This window comes from Lutjanus erythropterus, chromosome 15, assembly GCF_056507025.1.
Source record: "Lutjanus erythropterus isolate fLutEry1 chromosome 15, fLutEry1.hap2, whole genome shotgun sequence".
NCBI classification, from domain to species: Eukaryota; Metazoa; Chordata; class Actinopteri; order Lutjaniformes; family Lutjanidae; genus Lutjanus; species Lutjanus erythropterus.
In genome coordinates, this window is record NC_139331.1 from 13,094,732 (window position 1) to 13,113,651 (window position 18,920).

An 18,920-nucleotide genomic window follows, 5' to 3' on the forward strand; every position below is an offset into this window, starting at 1 on the left:
ACACACGGCTTGCGTGAATGTAGGCTATGCATGTGTGCGCATCTGTGAGGAGATTATGGCAGGCGATGGTTTGACACCAGCAGTGTGTGTTTTGGATGGGAAGGCACCAAAATAAGAGCATGCAACAAAAAACACTGCTGTTTCTATTACACTTAGTGTTTTATAATTCTATTTTTAATCTCATATGATAGGCCTAAAGAATCCTACAATATTCATATCTTATTCTACACTTGATATAAAATCAGAATAGAAAGAAAACAGTGGTTCTCAACCAGAGGGTCGTGACCCTGAAGGGAGCCAGATGGTTGAGGAGTATACAATGAAATATTGCGGCAAGCAAAAACACAAAAACACAATTTTTATTGTCAGGTGATTATACACTAAAGAAAACACATTTATGAATATAATATTCCCTTTCTACCAATAGATTCTACTAAATGTTATAAATATACCCTTTAAAACTATTAACCAGCTCAAAAATGACAATTACGAGCACAAAACAACCATGGTCTGAAATGACACAAACATGAAAACATAACATAATAATATTTTGGAACATCAAATAGCAAACTTAAAAAACTACTCAGTCTAACAAGCATGATGGGAAATGAGATTTGATACTAGTTTTTACAGCACATTGCTTGTACCAGTGATATGATTTGCCCGAATACAGGTTATTGAGTGTGTCTGTGAGAGTCAAAGTGTGCATGTATATGAGTTCTGACTGGACATATGCACTTCTGTGAGGAAAAAGACTGGCACTTCTGTGTCACAGTATTGTTTTTAACAATACAACACAATAACAAACAACAGGAGCTACAGCTAGTTTTGCTAAGTATTACACTGAAGGACTACTATGAAGTGATGGCTTCTCAAAATTTTATGGGGGTGTGGGAAATAAACAATTTTTCATTTCCCACAGAAAAACCAACACTATTATTCTGGCAAGAGTATGAAAATCCTCCATGCTTGGTGACAAGGTGACCTGCTGTCTCATATAAACCTGTTATAAGTGCACTCTTATTATGTCCTATCAGATACCATCTGTGACTGTAGTTTCTCAGGAGCTGTTGTGGTTTCAAGTGGAATGTCTAAAATGCAGTTTGGCTTGATTTCAGAGTATTACCTGCGTGATCCTTTGGAAAAGAAAGTCGCAAAGGCGTGGATGCGTGTGAAAAGAACTCAACAAGGATGCACTCAAGCATTTGATCACATATTTCCCAGGCTGCATCATCGTCGTTATCATCATCATCATTAAGATGTACACTTTAATCCCACTTCAAAATAGTTTGTGGTGACATGTTGTGCTTAATGGTACTTTTATCGAAGTTTTTTTAAACAACATTTTATATTCCAACACAACCGAGCCTATAGTATGTGTGTGACCTACTTAAAGGGGCCCTCCAGTGATTTATTACCTCCCCCTTCAAAAAGTTGAGGGACTCACAATACAAAAGATTTTTTTAAATAAAAAAGTTCCAAATTGAAGAAGCACAGGAACAAGATATCCATACTTTTAGTCGCCCCAGTTGTACATTTTCCATGAGGCAAATGGGTTGTGCCTTTCATTAAAGCCTGGTCACACCAACATTTAAATCACAGAGAAATTTAGCAGTGAAATCAGTCCATCATGATGGAATCACAAAGTGATTAGTGGATTTGATAATTGAGGGCTGAAGCAACAAATTTCTTGAACCTGACATGAATTAGCCTAAAACCATCGACCAACCATAGTCATCGTAACAATGCTCACCTGTCCATGTGAGGGTCCAGTATATAAGGTTTATGGGGATTTATTGTCTTTAACATTTTGCACAAGTTTCACAGCCACCACAGTTTCTTTTGATATGCTTGGAAGGGGAGGTTGGGGTGAGGTGTTTGCAATCAGCAAGCTGACCACTAGATGCCACTAAACGCTGGTCCTTTTTTCTCCTCTTATGGAGCACAGTAGTCTATAAACTTCTCCACAACGAACTTACTCTTCCATTAGCAACTGAACAAGCTTTTCTTCTTCTTGAACAAAATCTTTATTGAGTGAAATTGTACACAATACCAAGAAACTAGCATTAAATACCACAGTAAGGTAAAGTGTACAGCACAGGGAGCTATTGTGCCTGACTTGTCTTAGCATGTCGTGGCTAAATAGTGTGTTAGATTTTAGCTTGCCAGCTACAGTAGCCTAGTTCACCAACTAGCTCTGCAAGTAGTTGCTACATCACCACACCTTTAAAACAAAATATTTCTTGAATATGTGCCAATTAATTTTGCTGTGTCACTCTGTGGTGTGACCCTGCCTCGAAATGTCCACTTCTTTCAAATCCCATGCGTGGTTTCTGTTAAAAACCTTAACTCAGCCCAAGCTGAAAATTTTCTTCACTTTTTTTATTTCCACACTTCATGTGTAAAACCAAGTGGCCTTTAACTGAACCTTCCTCATTTATTTTGTAAAATGTCATAATGTTTTGCAGCGTTAGTCAATGTGATTTTTATTGTAGACAAAAATCAATATTTTATTTAATTTAGATACCCTTTTTTTTAAAAAAAAAAAAAGTAAATAGTACTTGATTCTGAAATGAAAGCCATGCTTGTCTGGGTGGGAAAAGAGATACAGTTCTACACACACTTAAGTTACTTTTAAATTCAGTCTTTGACTCATGACATATTGAGTGCCTTTCCTTTTCCCTCACAGGTCTTTCCAAAGCAGCTCCTTTAGAGTAGGATGTTTACTCTCCACAGTGAGCCTCTCCTCGAAGCATGACAACAAACATGTCATGGAGACCTTGGCTGATGAACCCAGACCTCTCCATAAATTCCAAGCATGCAAACCCCTCTACCGAAACCACATTACTGACAATGAAAAAGGCACCGCTGCAGAAAAGTCGGGCATATGACCTGCATTAGAATGGGTATGTTTCCGATAATGCGTGAAGAGGAATGTGCAAAATGAAAGGATGGCTGCTGTACGAGTAAAAGGGTCATTCTGAAAGGAAATGTGGGAGTTAAAGGCAAAGTAATTCCCTGCATGCTTAGCCTTATTAAATATGTAGCACAAAGGAAATGTGCTCTCTTTTACTCTTTAGCCAGACCCCCTCTGGCTGCCAACCAAGTGGTACATATCAGCCTGCACATTCAGGTAAAAATCCCAAAATGTGCAACATGGCCTCACAGAAAGGTAATTCTTCAGAGGGGATTATGATATTCAAGACATTTCTGCTGCTGAGTTTCTTCCCCTGACCTTGACCAGCCTGAGGCTGTCATCTCTTCTTCCCTCAGACATGAGCAAATACAAACCCTCTCCTGTTCTGCTCTGCACACCCATTCCTCCCATTGCTTTAAATATTGAAGATGGATAATGGTGTTCGCCTTCTTCCCAGGGCCAGGCAAAAAGCTTGGAGATGGAGTAGCAAGCACGTGCATGTGTAAAAGCACATGCATGTCATCACACATGCCAAGAAACACAAGTTACCTCATTTAAGATGAACCAGTAACTTCCCCTTTCAACTTTACTTAACCCCTCTTGAATTAGATTTTTGAGCAGTTTGGTTGTGAAGCCATGAGGCATTAAATACAAAACAATACATTTTTATGCAACTGCTTTGAAATTGTGCAAGAAGAGTGCACTCAGTAGAGTGATCCCCATCAGGCAACAGATGGTGAAGCACCTACTGCAATGCCACCACAAGCAGATGCCAGGTGCAACCAGTGGAGATTTGTTCTGTCAACATTGACATGAACACCACATACACTGTCCCTAGCTTAAACAAAATATCAAACTAAAGCAGTTGTTGATCACTCGCGGCCTCTAGTGGTTGGTTAAAAAGAGTGAGAGGTCAGCTGTCAACTTACTGCTTTGCATGTCAGGTTACAGTTCACATTCATGTCTGTCCAGACTCATAATGTATGTAGTGAAGTCTCTGAAGGAAATTGATAAGGAACTTATCACTGTATTTACCTGTAACTTTGAAGGAATTTAGTAGAAGGTATTAAGTGCATTTTTTGGCAGAATTTAAGTTCTCATGATACACGTGATTCTTGTGAGAAATATGCTGTCTTCACTTAGAGACTATTTCTTTACAGAGGAGGACAGAGGACTGTTAGAGAGCTGAAGATCATGATGTCACAGTGAAGTTGACCTTTGGAATATAAAATGTTATCGCCTCATCTTTTTATCCTGTTGGCTATTTCTGTGTAATTTTGTCATGATTAGCATATGAAATCTTGCATTATGGCTAAAAATGTGATTAATGAGGCCATTGTGACCTCGACCAGCGATTCAGTTAGAAGGTACATAAGAACTGAAAGCTAAATATAAGGTGAGTTTTAGAAATATCTTTCTCTTGCTCTCCTGCACACACATGCACTGAGTATCATAACACTCTCTTGTTTGAGGGGGAAAAAGGAGGGTCGTCACGGGTTGGCTGCTGTCTGCAAGATGTCGCTGCAGCCCGCTTGGATAGGCGGGTCAGGCTCGCTTTTTCCCCACTCCACTCATGTGTGTCTGTGGTCATCACAACATTTCACACTCTTTTTAAAAGACAGATAAACCACTCATACAGAGTGACAAACTGCATTCATCCCCAAATCCAAAACACATATGTTTCCTCTTATCTGTTGTGCTATTCATCCATCTAGATAGTTTTGGTGTGACTAGCAGAGTTTTGAAAATATTGGTCTTCTCTCAAATATAATGACACACACACAGTGTCTCTTTCCAGAAATCCACAAACCCTGTTGAGAGCAGTTTCATGTTGGAACTATTTTCTTTCTGCTGCAGAATCTAATGACACTACGTTCTATCACCAAACTGCTCACCACAAGCTCTGTGGATTAACTTGAGTAACCAGGTAGTCACATTTAGTTCCATTACATTGGAGAGAAGACAGATATCTCCACAGCCGATGTCTTCAAAACGTCTCCAAACCTGCAGAGTTTGTTTTAATCCCTCTGTTTCCACTGGCCCATTTGTAATCTGATAGCCTTATTATATTGCTTATGCTTGTATTATATTAGGAATATGCAGATGAAAGGTTTGGATATTAATTCAAGGTGTAGACTACTCAGGAAATTACATAGTGTAATGCATACTTACTCATAAATGTACAAAAGCCGCATAATTACAGTAATTATGTCTCACCATTTTACAAAATTGCCATGATGTACTGACCACCAGCAAAATATTTCATCATGGTGTGCAGTGCATTGCCTGATATGCTGTTAACAAGGAGTAACCCATGTGTACCAAAACAAATCAAACTAGAAGAGGTCAGTCAGTAGAGGATTACCTTTGCATTTATTTTGCTATTCGCTATAGCTATTCTCCGACAGTTACAGTATTCTGTTAAGCATTTGTGTGAATTTTTGTCATAATTAGTTTTTGAATTCTTGAGCTATGGCCCAAAATGTGTTGTCCACCATAATCTAATCAGTTCATCCTCAAGTCCAAGTCTCATTTGTACCAACTTTGAAGAAATTGCCACCATGTGTTCTTGAGATATCATGTTCACAGCAATGGAAAGGCCTGAAAAAATAAAGCCTAAAATACATTCTATACAAGCTGAAATCACATTTTAGGCAGCCTCAATATAGGTCCCTATAATCCTCCTTGAAAAGATGAGCTCGGCTACTGTCTCACATCAGTCAGTCGATCAGAATATCTTGCAGGTGGGAGGCTATGAATTAAGAGGTGCATGATGGTGGTTTTTGGCTGCATGTGTGTTTGCTAATTGCTCTTTTCTTCTGTTGTATTTTAGTGTCATCCAGACACCTGCCTCAGAATCCTGTAGCTGCAGGAAAGAAGCCAAAGATACAGGTGCATAATCAAAATATGATCAGATATTGCACATGTTGTTGCTGGACCTGAAAACCTGGGGATAAAAATGCGTCTGAGAATAAAATGCTATTTGACGTAATGTCACAAACTTCACAATACCGCATTATCAAGGTCTTCGGGCTTTACTGACCACATTTGAGTTGGATCTGGTCAACATCCTGTTGGAGGAGCATATAACAGTATAAATCATGGCATTTCCTCTTGCCAGAAGGTGGCACTATGACTATCACTAATTTGTCATGTAGATGATTTTGAAATAGATCTGATTAATTCTGGAGGAGGCTGACTTCCTGCTGGGTTTAGGCTCAGAGAGGCTTTTTTGTGTCTGGTCATGATACATGAGCCAACTGTTTTTTGTGCATGTAGGTGAAACATGCCGCGGGAGCTGCTGTTCAGAGGTCGTGGCCAAACTTTTTTTTTTTTTGCCAGAACCCATATCAGATGTGATTTTCACCACAAATGACCCATGTGCCAGGTTTGGCGAGGTTTTGAGCATATTTAAGCCCTGAAAAATGTGATTCATTTAGGAGAAAAATAATTGTAACTCCCTCACTTTCAATGGAGTTGCTTGGGCCCTAATAATAAAATAAAAGAACCATGTAATATCACAGTAGATGTATCAGTCTGGTATGATATCGGGGGTTAGGGTTAGGTGATATTGCAATTTTTTTAAACTTGACATTGAGATAATTGGTGTATTTGTTTTAGCACATATAGCAGTTTGTGGTATAACACTGTGAAGACATTATTCCTCCAATTCTGACATGTTTGACACCAGCAGCCTCTCCGTGCCTCCTTAATTTGAATCCCCATTAAATCTGTAATGGTAGCACAGATGTTGCATTACAACAGGAAATAAGGTGCTGCTTGGTGTCATGCCATATTCACCATGATAATTATAATTACTTGAAGCTGATGGATGCCTTAATTATCAAATATTTCTGTCAGCAGTCCCCACACCTGTGCAGCACTAATAGGAAAGAAATTATACAAATATGCAAAATTTTGAGGAGGATTTTTATTGTACCTTGAATAGTGTTATGTGTTGAAAGGATGCAGTCAAATAAAACAACACATTGTACATTCTGAATTAAATCTCCCAGCAAAAACAAAGGCAAATGTTCACGCAAAATGCATTAAATGGCAAAACTGTCTGTCAGGCCATCATAAATAACAAGCTGTCACCTTTTAAAATCATAATAATGTGTAAACTAAACATCAAATGTTCATTAAATATTAAAAATAATTGTAAACTTAGAGATACAAATGCTCATTTGTACTGTTACTAGTGCAGAAAACTGGTGATCACAGTTTGGGAAGACTTTGAAGAGTTGGTTGGTGGTGCTGGTGGTGGTGTGAGTGTGTGTGTGAGGGAAGGAGTGAGAGTTACGTGTGGTGGGCCAACAGATGGACACACATGGTTGGCCATCTGCCCGAGCAACAGAATTGGTTTGCCTTGACAGTTTTTTTTTCTTCTGGAGTTTGGGGGTTTAGGAAGAGCTGTTGGCAGGTTAACACTGTCCTCCAGAGGATGAAGACAAAGTAAGCACTGACAACAGCACCTCAGAAGCACCTGTGACGGTGGAGATAACTGTGTGACAACATCTCCATTAGATTGTAGAGATAAATAAACTGCAGAGGGAAATAACAATCATCAAATGCAGAACAAACTGCCAGATAAAGAAACATTATAAGTTATAGGAGGCCTTGAGACTGCAGTCGGGGTCATCAGTGAAAGGGATAAATAGCTGTGAGTTATGGGGCCCTTTTAGTCAGGAGTGTCCAAACGGAGCCTGTGTGTTCAGGGGTCTCTGCACAATGACAGCGTTGGCCAAATCCGCCTCTTCCAGACTTAATTCTTTGTCGTTGAGCTCCCGGAAAGGAACCGATGTCGTCAGGACGAAAGGTGGGCAGCTCCTCTGGGAGCGTGCCACAAAATCTTGAACGTCAGTGATCCTAGAAAAGAATTAGAGAGCGAATTAAATTAAGATCAGATTTAAATCATGACAGAGAAAGTTAGAGCTATTCCTCACATGTTCACTGTACTAATAAATTTTGTTTCACCTGAAATAGTTCAAATTTTGAGTTGACTGAATTTAAAAAGAGAACGTGAGGTAATTTATATTCATTCAAAACAAACAGGGAAAAAAAGTTTTCCTTTTCTTCTTTACATAAACCTGAATTTTTGACTTTTAGAAACAGATTAGGAATAGATTTGTCATTCTTTGGCTGCTTGAAAATGAAATGTCTGCATTCTAAAATCTTACATTATTACCCATTATTCATTTTCACTTGAACGAGTTTAGTCAACAATTTCTGAAATACAAAAGTTCTACAACTCAAAAATTCTCTAAGAAATTATCTCAACTAACTAAACATTAGGTCGGTGCAAAAAAGTTTAGTTCAGAACTTAAAAGGTTTGAGTTTGATTCAAAGTTCGAAAATTTGGTGAAGACAGTTGCCTTGAAATTGGGAGTTATAAATTTAATTGAACTCATTCTGATGTGTTCTGAAAATAAATATTAGAAAATTAAATTAACTTGAATAAATAAAACTTGTATATTGACGTTACGTTAAATGCACAATATGTAAATTCTGCTGCTCGGGGCTGCTTCTCATTGTTTTTCCACATTAAAACAACAACAAAAGATGCACTTTGATGACACTGTGATGTGGCGTGGGATCAGGGGTGTTGCTTTCATCACCGTAGCTGATGAAACCCTATTTGACATAACTCATAGACAGAAATCATGTGTAAGAATGAGGTAATATTAACATTTTATTCATTATATATTTAGGCATGTGCCCCGACTTCCTTCCTCACTCTCTGACGTATTTGATGTATCCTGTGTTTTCATGGGAGTTATAGCAACCAGGAACATGCAGGAAATGCACCATCACCTTGAATAAATTACAAACGTCTCTGCATTTGAACATTGTTGGAAACTTTTGGGATAATGCAAGTACTCAACATAAGAAAATATATAATGTAAAATATGATAATATATAAATCTAGCAGGTATTTTTAGACATTTTACTGCAGAAATGTTGCATATTATACCCTTAATAAGAAAAGATAAGTTGATTATTCCTCTATGATATTTTTACAGAGTTCCTTTCCAGTAGAAAGGCATGAACGGCAAAATACTCTACTCTCTCTTGTGACACATGATTTCACTCTGAGTTACTATACTAGTAACACAATCTATTATTAATAAGGAGCCAGCATATATGAGCGATCTTATGGCAGCTCTGCTCCTCACACACTAGCTGAAGGTTAGAGGGGCTCAGTCCTCTCTATCCTTAAGCTACAAACTCTGTTATATAAATGCTGCATCTGAGTTACGCAATCCCTCTCTGGGGATTTTATAGATCCACTCCATTGCTACATCTCAGATTATGTTTTCTGCAGCCCCATGCACTGTGGCAGGGGATATAACAGGCATCATGCCTTCAACTCCGGCAGACTAGAACAAAGCATTACGTAATCCTCAAACAAACCCCCTCAGCACCTCCCGAGCTAGTACAAACAAAAATCTTTTGTCATCCCTTGAACTACTTCTTTCCTGCGATGCTTGAGATTAGGGGATTTACAGTGAGTGTAGCAGGGGCAGAGTTACAGCAAGTCTCTTTTCAATATGCAGAGATATATATATGTCCAGCTCAGATTTGGAGAGATGTCTTTATTAGGCCCTGACATTGCGATACACACCGATGCGATAGGTTAAACCTCTGCACCAATCTCCTGCCGTCAGCCAACCAGATCTGCAGGGAGGTAACGGGAAGGGCGTGGTCTAGTGTTACCATGGGAATAGGAAGAGATTCTCCATCCTCGTGCACAGATGGTGACCTGGCCACAACTCTGGGTGCAACACTGTGAGTGGACAGGAATAAATAACAGATTAACCACCAGTTAAAAGAACATACAGCATATGCATTGTGTATTTTTAGAATTCACTACTATGAGGTGAACAGGCAGACAAAATCTCACACTGAATATTCTATGGACTCTCTGGACAATTTAGTATTCACAGAGTGATGTTTTGAACATGTTGAGGCTCTCAGTTCATCAGGCTGACTGTCTGCTTGGTCAAATTTGCCTGTGGGGTTTTTTGATACCTAGATTTAGAAGGACACCTAGTGGTATAAAGTGGTATAGCAGCCTGGAACTCCAGAAAGACACTAATAGAAAACAATAATGCAAACTCAAAAGGTTCATAATTGATTATGTATGACGCTTATTAGGTTTTAATATGCAACATAATTATGTTTAAAAAGGTAAATTCTTGTATCAATACTGTACTCACAATGATGTAACCATTTATTTTACATTACATGATTGCAGGACATTGATTGTAACCCTGATTTTCCAGTTACCATCGGTGGTCACAAATCAGTGCTTGCTCACTGTGTGAACTGTTCAAAAATGTAACCCGCTCGCCAATACCTCAAAGGTGGAAAAGAAATCAGGTTAAAAGGGCAACATCAGTATTTTTAAACCTCAACCCTATTTTTATCATGTTTTGTGTCAAAACCTACAACTGGAGATGAGGCAATTTTTGAAATTGTTTCAGTATTGAGGGAGAGTGCTGCAGCCAGCAGAAACAAAACTGAGCTGCAACATAATTGCACCATCAAAGTATAACCACTAAAAGTGCTTGTTTTTGCCGCTGACAAGCTCAGATTCTGACATTATGGTGAGGATTGTTACAGAGAGAGTCTCTCATAGAGTAAAATAAGTTGTTTTAATGCTGTCTTTGCAGAAACCGTGCAGAAAGTGTCATTTTAACACCTTCATAGTCATCTTCATTCAGACGTGACATAAACAAAACAAAAACTCTTTTAGTGTACTCGCTTTGATGATGCACAGTTGCCCAGAGGGATTAAGCTGCAGCTCAGATTCACTTCACCTCAGTACTGGACCAATTTCAAAAATCGTTGTCTCGATTAGTCACTTTGACACAAAAATGAGGGAAAATAGGGCCCGGGTTAAAAAATACCAAAGTTATCCTTTAATATCTGGTCGTGTCTAGGACAATTTGAGGAGCCATGCAACAACTAAAAACTAATGAGAGCAGACACGGGCTGCGGGAGGAGAGAAAGAGTGATGGAAAAGCACTGGAGCAGCATCCAAAAATGTCTAAGTATATATAAAGTTATAAAGTAGTTCAAACTAGCTCCACCTCCAGCAGCTAAAACCGTAAAATGCTTCACACTGATGCATCAGTATTAATAATCTAATGTCACTTCTTGCACGTGTTTTGTGTCAAAACGAGTTTAAAGACCATACAGACTTCCTCCAGGACTCCTCCTGGAGAAAGAACTTGTAATGTGTGACCCGCCATGTCACTGATCAGTCATGTAGTGTGCAAACCAAAAAAACGTCAAGATTCACGCTTACATGACAGAAAGTTGCGTAGCGTGAAAAGTACAGTGATCTGACGACTTTGAAAGTCACGTAGTGTGATTGAGGCCTTACCTGCCAAGTCGGTATCCTCGGCCGCTGAAGGGGTGAAAGGCTTTTTTCTTGGGAACGTAATTTTCCTCTGTCAGATCCTCCACACTGATCTCCAGCTCCTCCTCTTCTGCTCTGCTCTCCCACTCTGCCGGAAGCTCCCTGGGACAAATTAAAGACCAGGCTTGGCGTCTAGTCAGATCAATCAATATGACAAATGAGCCTCTAACGAACATTATGCTTTATCTATCTTATGTCGCCTGGTTGTGGTCTATAGGAGGGACAGCTTTACTGCTAATTTCCCTTTGGGGACTGATGGGGTTTGGTTGTAAGATCGACCCAAGGTCAGACATTACATATAGAGTTTAGCTCTCTATATACAACATATACATCACATGAATACAGAGTATATAGTGCGTTTCTCATATAATGTGAAGCTTTAAAGGGATTCTCTGCATTTGTATTCCTTAAAAGAAAAAGTGAGCCACCATTTTCAGCTTAAGTGAATTCTGAAAATTGGTCATCCACCAACAAAACCTGACCTAAAGAAATGTTTATTTCTTTGTCTGTGGTCCATCTGAATAAGTCAATGGGCACCATCCGACTTTGTGACTCTTCTTCTACCTGGTTTGGCATTACAATAACGAAAATGTAGTCTTGTCTGTATTGGAAAAAGACAGATAAAGAAAAGGTGCAGTGGAAGAGACAGACAGTACAAGTGTAGAAAGAGTGAGCATGCAGGGAAAACTGAAACCAAAACTTATTAGGTATTTATGTAATGTAGTTCTCCGTAATTCCGTAGCTTTGCATTAATGTCTTTGAAACTGCACTGCAGTCTCTTTGAATGGTATCAAAGAATTAATCTTCCTAGAACTGCAAGATTAGTCTACTGATCAAGTGACTGATTAAGATAAAATTAAGAAGCAATGGTTTAGATAATCGTTCAAAGTCATATTTCACGCAAAAATGCCAAAAACTTGATGGTACCAGCTTCTCAAAGGACATCTTACACTGTCACCTTGTGCTCTCTGATATTGTAATTGACATTTTTTGCTATTTGCTGATGCTTTACAGAACAAATGATAATTGAATAATTGAGAAAATACCTGGCAAATTAATCGATAATGAAAATGATCTTTAGCTGCAGTTCTGAACCTGAGACAGCAGTCTTATAGACTCAGCCAAACAAGTTTTGAACTCATATTGATTAAATCATGTGCACATCTCTTAGTGTTTTACTGTATTCAAAGAGTTTTTTGATCTAGTCTTTTGATCAACTTCAGAAATAGCATCAATGAGTCACGACCACAGGTTACAATTGCTCGCCATGGACACAAGTCACATTTTCTCAATACAGCCCAGAGCCGACAGAAACATCTAGTAATGATGTGTAATACCACAATAAAAAAGTAATAATAATAACGCTGCTTTGTTATTTGCTTTTGATCGGCTGAAGAATATGTGTTGCAGTATTTGACCATTGCTCATAGCATGGCCCTCTCATCTTCAACTGCTTGACAATCATGTGAGAGGAAGAGATTAAGTTGTTTCAGGCCAGAAGGAGAGCTATTAAAAGCCAGAGATCTCAACACTTGTTGAGGTAATTGTTAAGTCACCAATATCAATCAACAACCCTATCAGAGCTCCTTCACAGACTGATGGTCACCTTGGCTAGAAGTGATGGGGGAGGTATGGAGCTAATGAAAAGATAATGAAAAAGACACACACACGTCTCTATACACAATGTGACGGGTGCTGAATCACAAAAAATGTGTATAGATAAATCTGCACACCAAAAAGCCCCCTTTTAATAAGATGTTTATTTATATAATGTTTCTTGCTCCAGGCTCTTCCTCAGACTGCTTCAGGTATTTTAGAAAACTCTCAGGTTTCACTTAAGTTTCAGTTTATATTAGCTTTCTGGCCGCTAATGTCAGTGTTGTGGTTTTTATATTATTTTTGGTGAGTATGTTATTTAGTTTATAGGGTTTTTTTAAATTGTTATTGGGTAACTAATGGTTTTATAAAAACATCGTTTCTGGATCTACTGTCTCATGGACAGAAGTGATGAACTGATGAGGGAGAGTAGGGCTGAGGTGAAGATACGCATTTATAGGGGTGTGAGTTTGAATGTGGATTTAAAAAGAGGTGAAGGTGACATGCAAACTTGGAGGAGAGGGAAATAAATGAAATCTATACAGATTACAAGTTTTGGATGCCTATTTAGTATAATGTAAAAGAAAAAAATGTTATAACAACTGGCATGCGTTTAAATTTTCCCAACAAATTAAAAAGAAATTGTCCTTTTCTAGTTTTAGGTTGTAAAATCTTACTCAACACACTCACCCTCTTTTGATTGCATCCAGGAAGTCTTGATTCTCTGGTATGGAGTAGCTGCGAAACTCCTCATCGTTAACAGTGAAGCCATCCTTCCAAAGTCTCACCACCATCTCCACCTTGGAAGAAAGCCATGAACAATGAACCATGATCGGCCTGACACTGACAGCCTGATTCCTGTACGTGCTGAACCCTGAAGGGTTGGTGAGCAAATATGTATGTGACTGTAGATTGCTGCATTGTCACTGCATTTTAAAATGTCAACCTAAATGTATTCACCTACTACAGAATAAAATGTTTCCACTCATTTTCTATTTAAGAAATATATTATGTGCATGGTATATGTTTTATATATCACAGTGTGGGCGTTTTATGTTATTATTAATTCATTCTTCAGCTGTATGTCAATAAAATGCACATTTAAAGAGACGTGACCCTGAAGGCTGAGTAGTGTGAATTTGTGTCTGACCTTAGATGTCCCTGAGGCGTCATAACAGATCTTCTCCACCTCATCAAGGAGGTCTTCTACCGAAAAGCTACGCCTCATTGGAGCCTCCTCTTCATTTTCTTCGCTGACAGTCCATTAAGAAACAGACATGTGTGCAAATCAGTCATTATGTGTCTTATAGAATTCAGCCTGCAGTCACAGAAAAATTGCAATATTGAGTTCCCACTCCCAAAAATTACATTAAGCATCTAGGATTCGACACATTTGACACATCACTAAACTGATTTCTTATTCTAGATGCTTCATACATAATTTTAATCTACAAAAAAAATCTAGTGTTTGAGTATACTGCAGTTGATTCATAAACTACAGGACCATAGGAGTTAAGGGAACATTACAGTTTTTGCCATTTTCTGTGGCTCAGTTCTTGAATGAGAATTGTTCTTTACAAAATAAAGTCAAAATCTCTGAACATTTAGTGCATTGTTCACAACAGATTTGAATCATTTATTAAAGCAAATGGCACATTGTGTGCAAAAGAATAACTACAATTACCTACAACCACTCGCAGATGGCTTGTAGGTAACTGATGACTTAATTCTCAGTGAAACTGTCTTAACAATGTTTGAATTTTGAAACTCTGTCTGTTTATTCCATAAATATTGATAACAGAATGTTTGTGATGTTTGATACATTGGCAAATGTACTACCCCAGGGTTTTATTTAATTTTTGCATTTTTTTTTTTATTTCTACGCAAATTTTCTGTTTACTGTGCATGTTACACATTGCAACAAAAATAGGCTAAATCTACTGTATACATAAAAATGTGCATATCCATTTCCTGTGTACTACAACAGTATTGATTTTTTTTCCCACTAGACCTTTTCCTATTGTTGAGGACTGAATCCAAAAAGCTCAGTGTGATACACAACAGCATTCAGCTACACAGAACTGACATTCTTGTTTAGTGCAGTAAACACTCAGTGTTAATGAAAAAATAGAACAAAACATAGATTTGCAGAAACACTTTTGGGGTCGACTGCCATGGTGAAAAAATATCCGAACAATTTAACCAGTACAGCTCACATGATAGCAAAAAACTTTTGGCAACACTTCGTTTGAATGGGTGCGCATGAGATTGTTATGTTATAACCATGTCATGTACCTGTCATGGACATGAAGGAGTCTTCATGAATGTTTATGGCTGTCATTAAGTGTCATTCGGTCTAAAATTGCACAGTCAGGACTGTGAAACTCTTGTGCTGGAGATGTGATGCCACTTGTGGCACCCTCTTGGTCATGTTGTGTTCATGCGCCATGCAGAACTGTGGTCTGAGATAATCTCCTTCATCAAGACAATGATTCCCTCTACACTGGTACAGCGACCAGTACTTTGTTTATTAGGTGTGCTACCAAAAATGTCTACATGTCCATCTGAGCTCATGGTGCAGAACATGACTAGATGCAGGATAGTGCTGCAACACTGGCAAACTAAAGGAGTATATCAGTGAAGGAGTGGTTTGGCAAAAAGGCTAAAATATCCTCCTATGAAAGACCATGTTACAAGCTGATAGATAAGTAGGACATTTACATGAAAACATGGGGTCCTTATACTACTGTAACCTGACATACTCACGCTCTGCACCGTTTCTTATAATTTGAGGTGCTAGTTAGTCTACATGATATGATGTACAATTAGGTACATATGATATATATCATGTAGAATATGTATTGCATATATATGTATATAATGTTCTGTATCTGTTGTATTCCTTCTGTGTTTCTTGTCTTTGTTCCGTCTTGGTTGTAGTTTCCTGTGATGTTTTGATTCATTGTACATTTTATTCGCTTGGCACTTATGTATGTTTTTTTCTGCTGAAAAATCAATTAAAAAGGAAAGAACTAAATAAAGTGTCATTTGATTTACATCATTTTAAATGCAAAATTTACATTATTAGACATGTCTTTGTTATGACATCTTGATATTAATCAAGACAAAAATGTCTTTGTTATGCCAACTTGTCATTAACCCTGACAACATAAGATGTCAATCCTTTTGTCATGACAACTTGAACTTATCAAACTTAAAGAAACTGTTTAGCTTTATGTTTTAACATTACATTACACTGTCGTATGTAGTTGGTTTGGGCACAGACTGTCATCAGACCATTATAAGCCTGTGATTATTTTCCTTCATTTAATTTTATTACACTATCAAATGCTTTTGTCACTGTGTCATCAACAGTCTTCTGGATTTCAAGTGAAGTGGTACTATTTGGACTTCTCATAAAGATATCATGAAATGTTATAAGCTGATGAACAAATAGCGGTTAGCAAGTTTGAGAGTGTAATATAACTTAATGACATCTTTATGACTCAAACATGTACCACTTTACTGTGGTCAAGGAAAATATTCATGACACACTTATAATGTTTTAACAAAGATACTTGGCATTAGAAATCACATATTTGATCAAATGAAACCAGGTGACAATAGTCATATATTCAAATATCTTGTTCATGACAGGTGTCATGACATGGCTATTACAGTGTAATGACAGTCTTATGCACACTCCTCCAAATAAAGTGATACCAAAATGTTGGTGGCATTGGCCAATTTAGCAATACAATAATTAAACTATGAAGCATGGATGAAATGTTTTGGGTTTTTTTCTTTCTTTGGTGCAAATTGCATTTACACTTAAGACATTATTACAAACTATTTCAAACATTAATGGGTAATGTGAGAGATTTCAAGAAAAACAACCACTTTGATGTGACTTACCAGTTTTCATCTTTCTCACCCCCCACAGTGTCAATTTCTTTCATGACGTTTTGTGTTTTCCATCTAAGAAAACGACAAATAAGTGGACAAAGCAACCGTCATCACCTTTACAGGCAAGTTTGGTAGCTTATATTTTGAAGCAAGGATAACCTTTAATTAGCTCTACGGTTTATTGTGCAAATATATTCACTGGCATTCGCGTGTGCGTTATCAGTGTTTTTAACTGCTAAAAATGCCCCCAAATTGATCACCTCGCGGTTAATAAGCTGTACAACCTTATCGATAAACAACCAAGCAGCCTGTAACGTTATCGTTAATTATGTAAGTGGGCGTGAAGAAGCCATGGACGCGCACAGAGCTAACGACATAGGGCCCGTGGATAATAACATGGATTATAAACATATATATACATCGACATAGTAGAGGCTTATTTGCATGCCCGTATTAAGGTTAAGGTCAAATACTGATTTACCAGTCCGTGTTTGGTCGGTTAATCCCGGGCTACACATCTGCAGCCATAAGTTTCAGGCAGCGTCTCTTCTGCTGAGCAATGCGTGTGACGTCAAGGTGCCGTAAATTGACTCCTCTTGTCGTAATGACACTGTAGCCTACAGCCTACTGCTGAGCTCAGCACATCACCGGCAATCCCTACTGAAACTGATGATACAGTATTAAATGGCACGGGAAACATATACACAGAGAGATACGACGATCTGTCTATTTGTGTGTCTGTCTGTGTGTCTGTCTGTTTGACAACGACAAAGAAAAAAGTCCAAACATTTCCAACATATGTGAGAAATCGTAGAAAACGTAAATATTTACTTAAACAGAAGAAAAGTGGTTTTGTTCTTAGAAATATACGTAGGTTATATATACATATGAGTACAGGAATAGTTTGATATGATAATTAAATGTAGATTTTCAGTTAAAAAATACACATGTATATAAATTGCCATATTATCATCTGTGTGCTAGAGTAAATATTTACTAATTGAATTGTAGTAAATATCCTTTTGCCCCCAAAACAATTAAATTAATTTTTCAAAGAATATGAAGCAAGCACTACAACATATAGCAAATGATAGAAGATCAGAAATTTATATACACAGGAACAGAGTGAAGTAGGACAACACAAAAACAAAAGAAAAGAAAAGAAAACAAACAAACAAATAAAAAACAACATGAAAGACATTTTATTAAAACTAGGGGTGTTGTGATATACCACTATTGATGGTAACTGTGATAGTACAAAAAACAAACTACAGACTTTCTCTCCACCTCCCAAAACTCATATTTTTGAGTGTAATTCATTTGCCAAAAAAGAGACAAAACACATCACAAAGTTAAAGATGAATTTGACTAAAAGCATTTAAAATTCTGTAGGTACTGTAATATTGTTATTTTGAATTCTTTTGGCCACAATAATCAGGAGGTGAAAATCTGATATCATGACAGCCCTAACTGAAACAGATGTAACATGTAAGTGAGATTATAAAGACCACATCTGGAAAATAATCATCATCATATAATTTATCAAAATCAACACTGTTAAGGGCACTTAACTTTACTTTCACTTTTACTCTCTGATGTACACAAGAGAATGATTGTGTCCATTCATACCCACTGAAAGGCCCAATAAATCCTTTATTTGACCATAAAACAGGAGGAGTTTTAGAGATAGATACACACTTTGTTGTGTTTCAGAAAACATGAGAATTTGATGTAGTCTTTCTTTGCATTAAAATTCAGGAAAGGTTTTCATTTTCAGTGCTGGGCATACCCATTTCCTCTAACATTTGGATTACAGATGATGCCATCAGCACCACTGCGCACACAAATGTAATATATAATATAGAATAAAATATAAATAGTTCTGATTATACTCTAAAAACATAGCTTGAAACAAAAACATTATAATGGAACCGACACACGCATGAACGCACACAGGTTTGGGTTTCAGCAGTGGTCTCCAAACTGGAGTCCAACGAACCCACAATGGTTTGGAAAAGGATCTTATGAAGCTCTTGGCTAACTACAGTTCTACTAAATGGTTTCAAGAGGTCT

The 18,920-nt window shown here is 37.7% G+C and overlaps 1 protein-coding gene across 4 annotated transcripts; it reads right to left on the minus strand.

The window, feature by feature from the left end:
* Nucleotides 1-6,828: 6,828 nt before the first annotated feature.
* On the minus strand, nucleotides 6,829-17,463 carry ubxn2a (UBX domain protein 2A). 4 transcript variants are annotated; one of them, XM_084737920.1, is made up of 7 exons: nucleotides 17,329-17,463; nucleotides 16,857-16,919; nucleotides 14,092-14,194; nucleotides 13,632-13,741; nucleotides 11,310-11,447; nucleotides 9,543-9,704; nucleotides 6,829-7,786 (listed from the first exon to the last, which is right to left on the minus strand). In XM_084737920.1, exons 2-7 carry the CDS (start codon nucleotides 16,898-16,900, stop codon nucleotides 7,603-7,605), a joined length of 741 nt encoding a protein of 246 aa, XP_084594046.1. In that variant the 5' UTR covers nucleotides 16,901-16,919; nucleotides 17,329-17,463; the 3' UTR covers nucleotides 6,829-7,602. The 4 variants fall into 4 exon arrangements, with proteins under 4 accessions (XP_084594046.1, XP_084594045.1, XP_084594047.1 ...); XM_084737919.1 differs by having other exon boundaries at nucleotides 11,310-11,477; XM_084737921.1 differs by lacking the exon at nucleotides 16,857-16,919 and having other exon boundaries at nucleotides 11,310-11,477; nucleotides 17,329-17,435.
* Between the last annotated feature and the right edge of the window lie 1,457 nt (nucleotides 17,464-18,920).